The 17,744-nt window shown below is 33.5% G+C and overlaps 2 protein-coding genes across 2 annotated transcripts in view; both read left to right on the top strand.

The window, feature by feature from the left end:
- Positions 1-13,953, top strand: part of LOC137657312 (uncharacterized) — a 66,184-nt gene extending 52,231 nt beyond the window's left edge. The window contains exons 8-9 of the mRNA XM_068391646.1: positions 9,010-9,039; positions 11,292-13,953. Coding sequence (XP_068247747.1) covers positions 9,010-9,039; positions 11,292-13,292 — 2,031 coding nt within the window. The 3' untranslated portion in view covers positions 13,293-13,953. The remainder of the gene's footprint in view (positions 1-9,009; positions 9,040-11,291) is intronic.
- A 1,035-nt stretch (positions 13,954-14,988) lies between these two features.
- The window catches only part of LOC137657083 (troponin C, isotype gamma-like), a 35,614-nt gene continuing 32,858 nt past the window's right edge, over positions 14,989-17,744 (top strand). The window contains exon 1 of the mRNA XM_068391448.1: positions 14,989-15,075. The gene's annotated coding sequence lies outside the window, so the exon portion shown is untranslated. The remainder of the gene's footprint in view (positions 15,076-17,744) is intronic.

Genomic DNA, 17,744 nt, shown 5'->3' with positions numbered 1-17,744 from the left:
GAGCACTTTCGGTGTTTGTGTAGCTTATCACCTCTTATTTTTATGAATTCTTAGCCCCTTTTCATTTTTTATTTTTTTACAAAGTTTGATCTCTTGCTATATAATTTTAAGCTAAAATTTCCAAGTATATTTCATAGTTGCTGTTATATGACACTTTTCAACTTGGCTTCCATGGCAGTTTGGGAGTGTTTACATCCAGTAGGTAGTAGGTTGGCCAAGGCACCCCTTTAGATACTACTGTGAGAGAGTTACTGGGTCCTTTGACTGGCCAGATAGTACCCTCTGTGGTTACGGCTCATTTTTCTTTTGCTTACACATACACCAAATTGTTTGGCTTATTCTTTACAAATTTTTCTTTTTCCTCATACACCTGACAACACTAAGCTAATTACAGCACTGTAATTGTTCAATGGCTACTTTCCACTTGGTAAGGGTAGAAGAGCCTCTTTAGCTGTGGTAAGCAGCTCTTCTAGGAGAAGGACACTCCAAAATCAAACCATTGTTCTCTAGTCTTGGGTAGGTCCATAGCTTCTGTACCATGGTCTTCCACTATCTTAGGTTAAAGTTCTCTAGCTTGAGGGTACATTCATGCACTATATTCTATCGGTTTCCATTCCTCACTGGGTTATTTTCCCTGTTGGAGCCAATGGGCATATAGCATCCTGCTTTCCAATGTTTTTTGCTTGTTCTAGCCTAATATGCAAATTATAAGTCACACCATGGCTATTATATTGGTAACTTTCAATAGTTACTAATTAAGGCTCATATTAAATATGCTTTCCCCTTTTCCTACCTATCTTCTTTGTTTCAGTTATGGGGGTGGCAGTAGATTCCCACTCCTTTGAGATACTAATAAATTAATATTTTCAATTGTGAATTTTATATTACATTTTGAATGAAATCAAGGGAAAATGTAGCCAAAGCAGATGTAATAATCCAGCTAACCCTAATTGGTATCACAACAGTTTTGATATAGTGACTGTTGTGCATCTTTGGATAGAGCTTGGGACCCTATAAAGTACCATTTCTGCATACAGTGCTCAACATAATGATCCACAAGCAGCAAGTTTGAAAGAAAGTGCCATATATATCCTTTCAATGTGGGTGAAAGAATTTGCTAAACTTGCGTGTTCCGCTGAGTATTTACCCAGTAAGGAACTTAAGGAACTGATCTGCTTAACAGCATTATATTTGGCAGCAAGGCGTTTTGGTATAGGGGTCATGGTGGACCAGGCCTCCTTTTAAGTTATGAATTTTGGGTTGGAGGATGAATTAGACCCTGGAGAGGAGGCACATCGGCCTTACTCTGGGATCCTCATAAAAGACTTTGGGTTTCCATGGAAGGTAACTTTAGGGTGCTCCCCTGGAATTTGGTCAGCTTGCTAGGTTGGCTTCAACAGTGGGAAAATGTGTAGAAGAGGGGCCATACCAACCAGGTCCATCAGCAGAAGCATATTGACATGCATCTAGCTTCTTCTACGGAGTTTTTCCCTTTATGAGGTAGATGTCTTATTTGAAACTTTTTCTTCTCACCCATACATGTATGATTTGTTTGTTTACTTGGTTGTAGACATATTTTCTTTATGGTACAGTTGCCTTCATTACTTCCGGTACACTTCACGGGAAGCCGAGGTTTCCCTTATACACACCGAGTTGGTGCTTTGCATGTTGAAACTCTGGCCCTAGAGCAAGGGATACGATATTTCTTTGGTATTTTGATGTTGCATTAGATTCCCTTTACTCTTAACAGGATAGTGCTTGGAGACCACACAGCACCTATCCAAAAATGGGGTTCCTTTTTCATGACCCACATTTTTTAAATGACCTTGAGAATGTCTAGATAATCATATCAATTTTTTTTTTCTTTTTTTTAAGTATTGAAATTTGGTGGTTGGGAACATTCATGAAAATTCAGGATTAAGATGGCTTTAGTCTAGTTTATATTTTAATGTTCAATTATTCTTGAAAACTACTTCAGTTTTGTGAAAGTTCAACTAACAAATGTATCCATATATTTTTTGTCAAATATGTTAGGAGGTACTTTTTATTGTTTTATTATATTCATATTTTTGTATAGTCTACTTTAGTACAATTCAACTTTTGAGAAATTACTTTTAAATACAGTATTGATTTTTTTAACCCTAAATTTCTTTAGTTCTTATTACCACCATACACAGTACAGTTCAACCACTGATTTAAATTTCTCCTCCATAGAAATTGACATTTCTAGATATTTGACTAATGCTGCTGGGGCAGTTGTAAACCCTCTGCGAGGACATATCTTTATGAACTGAATGATGATGTCAAGGGAGGTTCAGTGTAAGTACATATCTCAATGTGACGAAAAAATTAGGCAGGTATGTACTATTTTTTACTACAGTATATAAGAAAGTGCCTTTCCATGCTCTTTCTGTCTGATGATTGCAAAAATAAAAAGTGCATTATTACCTGTAAAATAAAGCAATCTTTTAATCTGTAATTTTCAAGCTCTTATTACAAAAGAGCATCTCTTATTTAAATAATAGAGTGAAGTTTTAGGGTATATGATATTTTGATTAATAATTTTCTCCCCTTTTTAATGCCTCATGAGTTTGTTAAGGGAACTTATCGACCATTATTATCCATCAATATATAACTATTTACTTTCTGAGTGTTAATCTTATAAACTTGATATCATGTATGACCTTGTTTCTGGTCAAATGTCTTAGTCTGGCCAGGGGTACGTGTGAAAGCTTTCATTTTTAATTCGTTAAGATAAATTATGTCTTTGTATGTGCAAGTGTACTTGTGTGTCTGTTGGAGCCAAGGGGAGCTTTCAGATGTACTTCCCCAGCCTTTCTAGTATCTGTGGTTGTTTCTTCTATGATACATAATACATGTTCAGGTTTCAAAGATTTTGTATACAATGACAAATCAAAGGTGTTGAGGAGTTCATGTTTTTCTTCTGTATGTATTGCAAGTGTGTTATTACAAGTTTATATGTATATACACACATATGTTAACCAAATGGTCAATCAGTTACAGCTTCAATTTTCCTTGTGTCATATACTATTCAGTGACATAATAAATTTCTCTGAACAACCTTCAAATTTTTTTGAGTCATTTGAGCACTTCCACAATCATGTGCAAAATATTCAGTATATTATCCCTCCCCAAAAAATCAGGTGAAGTATGCAAATAATTTACACATATGAAATCTAAATTGTTTAGATTCCCCAATATTCCATTCTCTTTCTGTGGGTCATTATCAGAGAAGGAAAATGGTTCTTTAGGATATTGACATTAGCAAATGCTGTACAGTATTTGAATTAATTTACCAAGAACACCCCCCCACCCCCATGAAAAGTTACTAGAAGAGTTTAAACAACCACGCAATGTTGGCATAAGCAAACATCGAGTTTTGGTTATTTTAATGTATATGTTAGTATGTACTATACTTAACTTGAAAAGGTTCCAGCTCAAACCTTTGCTGTTTGTTTACAATTAATTACACCGGATAAGTACTTGTATACAAGATCGCATTCCTCAATGTTTGTTCGTTCGTTCGTTCTTGTGCACGTGTGAATGTGCGTGTTCGTGTGAATAGATGCGTCTTTTTTGACCAATTGTTACTGTAGTGTTAGCATCAAAACTGATATGGAAATATAATTGTTAGATATGTTTGTTACTAGTGGAAAGCCCGGGATGCTACCAGAGGTTTTGAGTAAAGCAAATGGGAAATATGGGTCTATCTTTTTAGATAATAATGATAAAACCACCTGGTTATATTGTAATCAAATTGTATGAAGGGTTTTGACTGGTTGTTCATGTTTCATATTACTCCTTTCACTACTGTTTCTATTTTTTGTGTATTTTCCAGTGAATCTTTAGACACATTAAGCGGGGTGAGAAGACCTGAACTGTCAAAGTACTTGTGATCTTTTTCAGAGCAGTGAAGGACTACCAAGGAACTTTAGAGATTGTCCACTTAATATATACCAATTGTTACTCATATGTTTATATTCCCTTTCACCGGCAGTTAGATATTTTTCTTCCGTTTCATCGGTGATTCTTGGAGAATAAGGATAAATACTCCCTTCCCTATTATTATTCAATTGCTGCCATTGTCTAGTACTCATTCTTTGGGTCCCAGTGGTGAAAATAAATGCTGTTGATTCAGATTTAAGAAGTAAGATCAAAATCTCTTCACTGCTCTGATTGGAATTCTATAAGAGTTTCTGACTTTGAAAAATAAAATACGCACTGATTTATTTGTCAAGATATTTAACAGAGATCTTTCAGGAACCTTCTCAGAACTCCTTATTAGTTGTTAGATTTAACATACAGGTATCTTGCTTTAAAGATTATTTCGCATTTCACTCTGTATTGCTTCGGTCTTGATTTAACAAGATGATCGAATTATTGATCGCAATATGTGCAGCATATCCTTTATTTCATATCAAGGATTCTTAAGATACACTGTACAGTATTAAACACTTTTTTTCATTTTAAGGTATATTAATAAACCCAGTAAAGTCAGGTTCCTTTTACTTTAAGTATATATTCTTTGTAAGATTTATATTTCTTTCTCTCTAAAGTATAATAGTCATTACAATAATGAAATTAAATTATGCAGTATGTTTCTCCTCCTTGCACAAATGTACACCAATGCATGTTTGGCCTCAAAGTAAAACACTAGTTACATTAGCAAAGAGGCTTTTATAAACCATAAAAACCTGTGCTGCCTTTTTTTAGTACTGAACTGTAAATTGGATAACCTCTTCCTCTATAAATAGATGAAGGCTTTTACACAAACTCTTTCCCCAAAATAAATACCAGAGGCTGAAAAATTAGTAATCATGTCAATGCCGGGCGACAAAGCACTTGTTAGTAAACCCAGCATTGTCTTTACTTACTTTGATGGCTGCTTTTCCGGTCCCATACAGCAGGGGAACCCCACTCTCTGCAGGACCTGAACTGTCGTTTTACCTTGTTCGTTCAGAGTATTTATCGTTTCATATCGCGTATTGTTCATTTACTGTTAAATCGTCAGTCAAAGGACTCACGAAATAAGAAAGTCTTCAGTTTCCTCTTGAAAGCCTTAATGTCTTCAATCATTCGAATGTCATCTGAGAAAAGTAAAAACTTAATATATATGTAGGATGAATGATGTGATTACTCTTGATCTGATTGTAAAAGGGAATATGAAGGTAAAATGGCTTTCTTTTTATAAAAAGTGGTTTCAAAAGTTGTAGAAAATGGTACCCATGTATGATGAATAATCGTTTTGTTAATGTTAACATTGTTACGTGTTTGCTGTGTGTTCAATACAAGATTTGTCTTCATTAAGAGAGTATGCATTTAGTAACCTGCTTAGAGTAAACTTACCTACAATATATATATATATATTATATATATATATATATATATATATATATATATATATATATATATAGATATATATATATATATATATATATATATATATATATATATATATATATATATATATATATATATCAGTATGTATATATATATTAAAGAAATTCTTGAAATTTTAATTATGGCTTCTTTTTCAATAAAGTGAATTATATATATATATATATATATATATATATATATATATATATATATATATATATATATATATATATATATGTATATATATGTATATATATATATATATATATATATATATATTATATATATATATATATATATATGTATGTATGTATGTATACACTATATTAATATTATAAACTTAGCTCTGGAAATTGTAGTTATGCCCTGTTTTTATAATGAAAAGAATAAAAGTTATGAAATTAAATGAAAACGTATCAGAAACATTGGCGTTCATCAGCATAACATATATTTTTAGATACCCATGTAGAATGTTATGAATGGTAACAATACCCTGTTACAATTGTTCTTGAATATCCTTACATGTGATAAAATAGAGCAACTATGCCTCTTAATCTCTTTAGTCACTCATTACAGTAAATGGCTTTAAACGGTGAGTATATTTGATATTCGGTAGGAAAAGAATTTGTGTGATTAGTTAAATAATTTTTAAATCCAGGATTTTTGTTGTCTTAAAATCATTGATGTTTTTTGCCTTAGAAATTTGTGTGTATCATTTTATAGAACATAACTTGCTTATTCATGAGTTCTTGCTGTCTCAAACACTTTTTCGTGTCTGGTTTTATTTATATGCCTGTTTCTACTGTCTTTTTTCTTGTGGAAGGTCTGATCCATTATTGTTTTATCAATGTTCATTTTTTTTTTACTTTGTAGAATTTTTATAACTTGACTGTTATTTATATGGTATGTTCCTTTAGCTTACTTGTCTATGTTTATGTCTTTTGCTTTAATTGAAACTTACTACAGTATAACTTTACTATAACTACGTCTTCCTCTTATGGGGGCATAAGTAGGATACGTACGCTGTATTGGGGAAATGGTTAAATGTTCAAAAATAGAAATCCAATGATCCATTTCCTCAACAGAGAATTGCTTCATGCATATCTGTAAACATGAGTTTGCAATGCAGTTATGCTTCCGTACAGTTATAAATCCATGTTTTATATTCTTATAGTTTTATGAGCCTATATAAGGAAGAAATTTTTTATTATGATTATTAGATAAAGAGAACTAAAGTCTATTTCTTTTAGCGAGTTATATTTGCACCGACTCGCAGCGGTGCCCTTTCAACTCGGAAAAGTTTCCTTATTGCTGATTGGTTGGACAAGATAATTCTAACCAATCAGCGACCAGGAAACTTTTCCGAGCTAAAAGGGCACCGTTGCGAGTCGGTGCAAATATGACTCGCTAAAAGAAATGGACTGTAGTGGATAGTATATGACATGAGAGATAAATGAATTAAATATGCATAAATTTAAATCCAGGTATACTGTACTTGCATTACTGCCAGATATTTACAAAGAAATACAGTACAGTATAGACTTTGTGAATTGGAACTCTATTTCTTATCTATAGTTTAATTACCATTGCTTTCCCTTCTTACCAAGTTATAAAGTTTTATAAGAGTTTGCTATTTGCACTTCTGATCATTTAATTGTATGTTATGTTCATTATTTGCTTGAGCATCACCTGTTGCTCACATCGCTTTTGTCTCCGTGATCTTTGTTATATCGATGTTACCCCTTAAAGATTGAAACACTAGCCCAGTTTCTCTTTTTCAAATATACTAATGCCTCTAACAAACAATGAGAATAATGGCTTCTACCGACATTAATGTGATGGCCTCTTCCAGATTTAGCAATGGTCGTGTAACTGCAGATGAATTTATTTTTAGGTGATCAGCGGGCCACTTTCTCTTGTGTCCCATGCCAAGGACAATTCTCTCCGATAGAGATGTCTTGCGAGGAGCGCAAATACCTCTCTGTTCATTTTCAAATGTATTAGTATTAGCATCGGAATTTCAACCTCGATCAAAGAATGCAATGACAATTCAGTACTGTATTACTGTTTGGTCATGAAGCTCAGAAAGAATTGAATCCAAAATTAATGGAAGATTTGATAATTAGGGTCCATGGTATAGGAAGTACAGCTACATTTCAAATTTTTGCCAAAATTTTCTTTTTGGAAAGGGTTTTAAAGGCAGCTCAATGGCATTCCTAATTGGTATTCACTAAACATTATCTCTAAGTCCCAATTTGCGTGTCGCAATTGTTGGGCTTTAGGGACTATATAGGCCTAGGCTGCTGGGGATGTGGTCTGATAACATTGTGAATTGGATTTATTAATTTGGTAGAATCATGTTTTGGAGTTGCAGACTAATAATCTTTCAAATGTAATTGGCTAGTTATGTAACTTAGTGATAAAGTATTTACAAACGTCAATCACATTTAGAATACCGTACTTGCAAGATTAGGATATTTAATTGATTATACAAAACTAAATTCCCTACCTCTATCATTCCTTGGCTATCCATCACCACTGGACCTTGGAGTAAGCAATATGATCACCAGGGGAGGCTCATAGAAATATCCATGGTTATCTTAGGATACGTCCTTGATTATACACGATATCTAAGGATAGATGTTCCGGGGGTTAGAACCCCATGATACCTGATGGTAATTCTCTTGTAATATCACTCGCAGAAATATTATACAGTAGGAAGCAGCCGAAGGGAACTTCCATCAGAACGACATGGCTCGAGCCCAAATATAGATTTTTCCTACGTCAAAATCCCTTTGTTTTTATACTCGCCTGTTGTTCTTATACTTACCCACCCTCTTCCCTGTTAACTAGTGGCATCAAGAGGATTGTGAATTTTGTTGACTTTAAGACCAAAGATGATATATACAACATGCATTATATGTTATTGATGATAGATGCTATTACCATATAGTAGTCTCTTTTACAAGAGGCATTGTACGTTATAAGGGCAGAAAACAGGTATTTTATTTTCATTTTTAATGAATAATATTGACATAACCAAGCTTCTGGAGATGAAAGCAATATGAACATTAAGAAAGTATAAAATGTTGCAACCAATTTTATTATTTAAATTCCGTTTTTATGAGTCGTACTTCAATTCTGAATGCATATAAGTTAATAATATTCTTGGTACAAATTGATCGACTCAATTTGGATTCTAAATAAAACAACATTTTTATAAGATCTAGATAATATTACTGTTTTGTATTTGGAAAATAGAAAGTGGTAAAGATTTATAATTTTGCTCACTATGTAGGTCCACACTTCATTGATTTTTTAATTGAAGCTTAAGCATGAATTGTATATATTTTTATGCATGTCTGGTCTGTACATTCACACATATTAGTACAGTACTGTACATATACTTGCAGTGTGTGCATATACTGTAGACAAAAAAGTATGAGGTAATTAAAATATACTTTAAATAAATGACTTAATGATACTTTATTCATAACATTCAGTTTAGTTTTCTTCCTGTGTTTATTTCTTCTTCTCCCTCTCCTTCGTTTCCAAAAATCATCAGCTTCTTTGGTTTTTAATTTGAGCTTTTGTTTTTTTCCTTCATAGATTCCAGTCGCCTTTTTAGCACCTGTGAAAGTAAGACGGACAGACAGACACCGAGATGTCTCGAGTTATTTGTAGATGTAGTTTGGTCTTTTGTTTTCGTATTAATCATTAATGAGCCTAGTTGCATTAATTTTCATGACCATCAAACTTAGTTATTTATATTTATCATAATTTTTCTCATTGAAACTAACTCGTAACTAGCATTGAGGCTAATAACTAAGATGATTAATTTTCTACTAATCTTGAGAAATTAAATCTAGACTGGCCATGAGAAATAATTTTCTCTTTCTCTATGGAAGATTTATAAACAAATTACAAATTAAACTGATGAAAGTTAATAGGAAAAATGACTTGAGGTTTCTTATTTTAATTTAGTTTCTGAATCTTTATTATTTAGAAAACAGTACAGCACTTTGTAACACATAATAACGATATAAAACTTTGCTTTAGTGTCAAAAACTATAATTTAGACAACAATGAAGCATTTTGTAACACACTGTAAACTAGTATTTATATTTATTGTAAAGATTTTGTTTAGATTTTTCTCTAGGTATCTTTTTAAGAGATCTGTTTTATCATATATTGATGTTCTTAAATGGAATTAGAGATATATCTTTGTTCATAAACAATTCATAGTTGAATCATTTTGTGATCCCTATATTGTGTTAAAAATGTGGCGAGGGCTACCATTGTACAGTATAGTACAGTATTGAATAGTTTGCTATTATTCTTAACATTTACCAAAGATTATGTTAGGTTTAGTGGGCATCAGAAATATACGTAGTAGTTTTTTATTTTCATATTTTTCATTTTGTATGTTAAATTATTTTCCCAGATCATTGGTCAGCCTCATATTTAAGAACAGTCGGTAGCTATATGTAATACTGTATGATTATTTTTTTATCCCGAATATTTATTAAGCTTATGTATTTTGTACATTTAGTTTTTCATTATGCAATGAAGAGGAAATGACAAGGACTACTATTGTATAGTAAAGTATTGAATAGTTTGTTGTTATTATTATTATTATTATTATTATTATTATTATTATTATTATTATTATTATTTGCATGCAGTAATCAGAACCTATTACAGTATTAGAAAAAAATTATTTATGTTTATTTACAGTATTTTGTAATAATTTCTGTTCTATGTACAGTACTGCATTCAGTATCATTCTAACTTTGAACAGTTACATGTAAATTCAAGTTTAACTAAAGCAGGGCCAGAAGATGTATTTTTTGTATCAGTGACATGCCAGTCAGTATATATACTGTATATATATATTATATATATATATATATATATATATATATATATATATATATATATATATATATATATATATATATGTTTGTATATATATATGTATGTGTGTATATATATATGTATGTGTATATATATATATATATATATATATATATATATATATATATATATATATATATATATATATATATATATATACATATATATACATATATATATATATATATATATATATATATATATATATATATATATATATTTATATGTATACATACATACATACATACATACAGTATACTTTCCACACAAATTTATTGTATTTTTTTCTATATATCTGATTGAAATATTTTACCTCGGAATAACAATTCACCTTGCATTTATACTTATGTCGCTTATATTCCACACTGGCTGCTCTTACAATTAAAGCTTTATGGCATTAGTTGCTTTTAGACCTTTTATTGCACAAATATCTAAGAATTCTTTCACACACCCACATCCTTCAACCTACTTTCCTTGAACTCTTTTGAAGAATCATAAATGCCTGAACCAAGACTTGCGGAATGGCATAGCCTTTTAAGTTACTCTATAAATCGAAATAATTTCCCGTAATTTATCATTTTGCACTATACCTAGTGGTATTTACATTTGTCTTGTACATCGATGTCTTTGGAAATTAATTTTCAGTATTTATTTTCATTAGTTGTTGGTAGTATAGAGAATATTTTGAAACATGATATGAGGCACTTGTATATTTGGTGACATTATATAGAAAATTCTTTTTTGTTACTAGTTATTTAACATTATAGAACTATTTGTTACCCAAGTATATTTTGTTACCCAAGTGTATTACACTCTTCACATTTAATTATCAGTCTTGTATATAGTATTTGCCTCATAAAGTTATAAAGAGTGAATATTGTAATATTCATATAATGCTTGAGTTAATGTTTAGTATGAAGGGAAATTTACCTGTAAAGAAATATAAGTGTTTGGCATCTTTTTTCTGTTTTTAGGAAGCTGAGAAGGTGCGCAAAATAACCAACATTGCCCTAAAGGAGGCAGAGCAAGCCAGACAAGATCAGTTGAAGTCAAAGAAAGAGTATGAATCCCTTTTGGAGGACATGAGATCTACTATCAAAAGTCTGAAAGAGTCCCAGGTATCTTATAACTTTGGTCAATACAAGCCTTTATTACCTGTTCTGAATAAAGAACCATCTACACATCCCAAGGGACCAGAGAGCTCAGGAAGTAAGACATCATATTCAAAAGTTAACATTGAACTTAAAGATCCAGCAGCCAACTTCAGACCAGGTGAAGAGGGTTTTAAAACCTCCCCCCCAAAGAGCAGTAGGGCGAATATTGAAAGTCAAGCTAGTGTGTCGGCAAGTTCAAAGGTTTCTACAAGTTCACGTACAGAAGTGAATGCTAAAATTGGAGAAGAGTCTTTGAAGTCCTCTTCATCCAAGAGTAGTAGATCAACTGGTGAAAGTTTTGCAAGCTCTTCTAGTAGTCCAAGGGTCTCAGGAAATTCAGAAAGTGGAGGCAGTGTTCCACCAGCTGTGACCAAGTCAAGTTCATTTAGTCAGGTAAGTAACACACCAAAGCTCCCTGCCTATCAGTCTCTGTTTGCCAGACCTTCTAGTCTCATATCTGGACTGACTCAGAGGTCTTCCCTTACAAAATCTGTTTCATTTGCTGAGGATAAAAGTAAGGAAAAGAACCTTCAAAAAGGAAATGAAGTTGTTACGCAAGAAGAGACAAAGAAAATTAAAGAAGAAAAACATCATAGCTCAAAGAAAGAGGAAAAACAAGAAGCAAAGAAAGAAGAGAGACTCCAAAGTGGTAAAAAGGAGGAAAAGCAACATAGTACTTTGGAAAGGAAAGAGAAGAAAGATCATAAACCCCACAAAGATGACAAATTACCTTCATATGATACCAACAGCAAAGAACGGAAGAGCAAAGAGAAGAAAGAATATGGAAGTGTAGACCGGAAGGAGAGAAAACATCGACATAAAAGAAGTAACCACAGAGGTAGCAAGGATGAAGAACACATGATATCTAACCTCTCTCTTGAAGACATTCCTATGGCCGATGATCAAAGCAATGAGTTACTTGATCGGGTAGGGGTGAGTGACAATAAACCAGCTGTCACAAAAATTTCAAGTTTTTCCAGCAGTACACAAACCCCTTCAAACTTTTCTCTTGGTAAATCTTCATCCTCACCAATTGTATCCCCCAGCTTGCTTGCAAATAAGTCTCGTTCATCACCATTAAATAAAGAGCACTACAAGCCAGAGTTATGTAATTCGACTGCATCTACTCCAGAATCATCATTTCCTCCTTGTCCTTTCCCACAACCCTCTGCATCTTCTCGCCCAACAAGCCCTGCATTACGATCATCTACCTTGCCAACTGTAGTAGAAAACCATTCAAGTAATACCACATCCCTTAAAGCAATGCACAGGCCTGGATCCACACCTGGACCTTTGGCCCGGCAGGGATCTATGACAACCGTCCCAGAAGACCGTGCTGTTGTTGGCCCACCTCCCTCCCGTCCAGGCATATTTGCTATTAGTCGACAGAACTCTTCTCCAAATATACCTCTCCAGCGGCAGAACTCTGGCCCTTCAATACCTTTGCAAAGACAATATTCCCTTGGAATGGTACCCGAAGGGGGCCGCCTTCCTCGTCAGGAGTCTTTGATGTCTGTCCCCGAAGATCGACCATTAGTAGACCAAACTCTACCATTATCACCATCCCAGTCTATGACAAATTTCCCTCTTTCACCATGTGTCTCTGCTTCAACGGTAAGCGAAGCCGTGCGAAGGGCAGCGAGGGCCTCCATGGAGTTGGTGACAGGGCCAGTGCTGGCTGGATCTTCAATGCAAGAAGCTTCAGCTACGGGCACTCTGGCCGTCTTGACTGACCCCGAAGAAGAACTCAAGCCTACAGCCACTTCCACGCTCAAAAAGGATCACAAACCTCGAAAGGATATTGATGGCTTAGCGATATGATGGATGCCATCTCCAGAGACTGTAATTTAATGTTTCTCCAAGTTGGTGCCTGTGGCCAGTGGGGATCATCATGAAACGCAGTTTAGAATGGGCATGAAGTCTTCCCCCCTTCCCTCTTTTTTACATCAGTCTGGTAAGTATAATGAGAAAGATGTCATAAAATCAATAGTGCCACTTGAATGTAAAGTGTATGAGCCACTCAGAAATATATCTGTTGTGTATATATGCATTTACCATATGCATATGTAAATATGTATCCAAATGACCTTGGGTTATACATGATTGCTAAAGAACAAAACTAAGAACATGTTACCTGCTAAGAAAATTCCTTTAACATTTGTAAGAGTTTCAATGTTTTGCCAACTTAAAGTAAGTATTATTACAAAGGTAAGAGTCTTTTGAACACTTGTAAAAGAGCTCATTACCCCGTATTAATCTATGAAACCAAAAAGCTTCCTACTTCTTGAGTAACACCATATTTGGTAGCATACTAGAGCAACAACTAGGCCATTTCGTGGTATGTGAAATTTTAGTTTCCAATTTTTCTATTATTTTCGTGCATGACCAAATATGTTCTTGATATTAATATTTCCGTGAAATGTTGTGCTTTGAAATAATGAGTCTATTTATGTGAGTATTTGATAATAATAATAATGTAGAAAAAATAAGTTGTTTTTTATTTCTCTCTATCCTTACAAAGTCAAATAACTGAGTCGAGGCTAAAGTGGCCATGATGAATAGAAAGTCTCATATACATATTGGTTTTTGAATAAAGATATAATTGATTTTATTCAGTGATATATGTTTCAGATGACCATAATCTTTTGTGGACAATGTTCTAGGATTTGGTGTCATCACTACACATTGCATGGCCTAATTTTCTTTAGATATATAATTAAGATTTTGCCATTTTTAATGCAGGTGACCCAGAACAACAGAAAAACATGACAATTCAAGAGACATCTGGCAAGTATAAAATTCAATTTTCAAATGTGTGTTTATATTCGGGTTCGGAAAGAAGTCAGACAATTCTTTTCCATTATAATTTTCTATAGATATACAATTAAGATTTTGCCATTATTAATTCAGGTGATCCAAAACAACAGAAAACCATGGAAATCCAGGAGACATCTGGCAACTATAAGATTCAATTTTCAAATGTTTGTTTATATTCGGAGTTTGGAAAGAAGTCAGAAAATTCTTTTCCATTATAATTTCCTTTAGATATATAATCAATATTTTGCCATTATTAATTCAGGTGATCCAGAACAACAGAAAACCATGGAAATTCAGGAGACATCTGGCAACTATAAGATTCAATTTTCAAATGTTTGTTTATATTCGGAGTTTGGAAAGAAGTCAGAAAATTCTTTTCCATTATAATTTCCTTTAGATATATAATCAATATTTTGCCATTATTAATTCAGGTGATCCAGAACAACAGAAAACCATGGAAATTCAGGAGACATCTGGCAACTATAAGATTCAATTTTCAAATGTTTGTTTATATTCGGAGTTTGGAAAGAAGTCAGAAAATTCTTTTCCATTATAATTTCCTTTAGATATATAATCAATATTTTGCCATTATTAATTCAGGTGATCCAGAACAACAGAAAACCATGGAAATTCAGGAGACATCTGGCAACTATAAGATTCAATTTTCAAATGTTTGTTTATATTCCGACTTCGGAAAGAAGAAGAAAACTGCAGTTAAGTGTTAGCTTTGTGAGTGTAAACGTCGTGAATCCAAACTCCAGACCCCTTCCAGGCAGTTTCTTTAATTGTAAGTAGTTATATGTACAAAGTGAATCCATAATTACGATATGAGATAGTTTCATAGCTGTATATCAGTATTTTGATACTGATTGAGGTCTATAATAGCTATAAATAGGCGTGTGTTCTATAAATTGTGGTCTCTGGACTACAGGTGGCTAGTGTAGCTCAGGGTTAAAAGAATAGGTAATTTTGTATATTATTCCATGGTAATGTAACCTAGGAAAAAAAACTAGTTTCTTACAGAAAAAAATTACGATCTCTACAAAAATGACACTCGTTTCCGTCGCAAATGAATAGTTTCAGAGATATATATACATCTATATCCTACGATAATGGGGGACCCCCAGTGGGAACTCGGGGTTTTGGGTGTGGAAAACATACTGGGGAAACGAAATATAATTGTTTTCCTATAGTAAATAACGTGAATTAAGCGAATTTGATGTTCATTTCAATGGGAAACAAACAGATCAACCAATTCGGATAACTTTTAAGATGCACGGTGTCACTTCTCTTACGAACGAACGAAAAGAATACTGGTGTAGTTAGTAACACCAGCGTTATTTCGCCACGGTAGTGAACATTAAAACACTAAAACGTTATATAAATGTAATATACCATTAATTTCAATTTAATTTTGACAATGTAGGCAGGTTAAGGTTAGGCTGCCAGTTGGACGGATCTTTTCGGTTTGAGTACCTATCGAATTTAAATGTTTTTTTTATTCCAAAGTATGTATTTTGATGTGGAAAACCCTAAAATGATAACCATTTTGTGGAGAAATTATTTATTAACACTTAAATTGGCTTATATCAATCAATATCTTACTGAAATGCTGCGATTTCTCTGTGCGCTTTCTTGATTTTCAGGGCACTACCGAACCTAAGAAAACCCACCTAACCTAGCATAGGGGCCCTGTATCCCTACCTAGGCCTACCGGGGGGGGGGGCTCCGCCCCCCCCCCCCCCCGCGACCCCCCCTTAAGGCCACAGTGATTTTCGAAACACTACCGAACCTAATACAACCACCTAACCTAGGGCCCTGTACCCCTACCTAGGCCTAGCCCCTGCGACACCCCCCCCCCCTTACAGCCACTACCTATCACATCCATCAATGAATAATTTCTCCACAAAATGGTTATCATTTTTGGGTTTTCCACATCAAAATACATACATTGGAACAAAAAAAACATTAAAATTCGATAGGCACTCAAACCGAAAAGACCCAGTTGGACTAGCCTACTTACGATGGCGTGTGTTATATCCCTCTTCCCCCAAATTGCTGTCGTTTTGTTGATAGGCCTTATCAAGATCTATAGATTAATAGTTTATATATGACGTGTCTGTTTTGACGTTGTTACTTTTTTTAGAATGATTTATTGTTAATTTGTTCTCTTCATTTATTTATTTCCTTATTTCCTTTCCTCACTGGGCTATTTTTCCCTGTTGGAGCCCCTGGGCTTATAGCATCTTGCTTTTCCAACTAGGGTTGTAGCTTGGATAGTAATAATAATAATAATGCACGGCCTAGTCGTCTTTCCCTGTCGGTAACTTATGGACTACGGTCATAAAAATAAGAGTTACTTTTTAGAAAGGTCGGTATTAATATAGTTTAGGACGGGAAAAATTTTGCTAATAAGAGAAATTCAGTTTATATAGAAAAACTCAAGTTTCTTCGAAATTACAATTATATCCGTCACAAATATTTAGCCGAGATTAACCTATTATATTTTATGGCAATGGGGTTAATCCAGTGGGAACCGGGCTGGTATTATTATAGAAAAACACCGAAAAAGCTGTACTATTAAAATAATGCGGTTTCATATAGGAAAACTCAGTTTTCTTCGAAAATTACCATTATTTCCGTCGCCAATATAGGCTTATCCTAATATATTCTGTGGTAATGGGGACCACCCAATGGGAACCGGGGTTTTTGGATGGGGGAATCGTTAATAATAGTAAAACTAACATTTTTTACCATTGGGGTTTTTAGGTGGGAAAAATTTTCTAAGGAATCAATAATGGGAAATCTTAACTTTTTTTTTTTTTCTAAATACATTATTAGATACATAGTTGCGAAATAATAATCATAACAATCCCTTTATTGAGAAAACAAGATTGGTAATATCAAGGTTTGGCAACTTTAATCCCACGAGACACCCGAAATCCCTAAATCTAGGGATAAATCTCCCTGTCTACAATTCGTACTGCGCATGCCCAGCTACTCTTGGTCTGACTTTATGTTGCTTTATATTGTAAAGTTTCTTATAATTTTTATATTTCTCAATGGCAGTAAATTTCATATCTCCCTGTCTACAATTCGTACTGCGCAATGCCCAGCTACTCTTGGTCTGACTTTATGTTGCTTTATATTGTAAAGTTTCTTATAATTTTTATATTTCTCAATGGCAGTAAATTTCATGTATTCATGTAGGTCCTACCTATTCGTCCTACTCTTTTGGTATCATCTTTTAATAGATTTATATATGAAATAAAATATGCGTTCTAGTCAGTGGCAGTGTAAATTTTCTGTTAGAACTTTATATATTTCATACTTCTCTGTTACAGTACTTGAAAAACTTTCACATTATATATACAATAGATGAATTTCATTTTGTAAATTACGGAGGGTCTGTAGACCTATTTTGTCTGAAACATTATGTATTTTTCTTGCAATGAT

Source organism: Palaemon carinicauda, chromosome 18, assembly GCF_036898095.1.
Source record: "Palaemon carinicauda isolate YSFRI2023 chromosome 18, ASM3689809v2, whole genome shotgun sequence".
Taxonomy (NCBI): Eukaryota; Metazoa; Arthropoda; class Malacostraca; order Decapoda; family Palaemonidae; genus Palaemon; species Palaemon carinicauda.
Note: the sequence above shows the minus strand (reverse complement) of the source record. Positions and strands in the feature narration are given on the sequence as shown.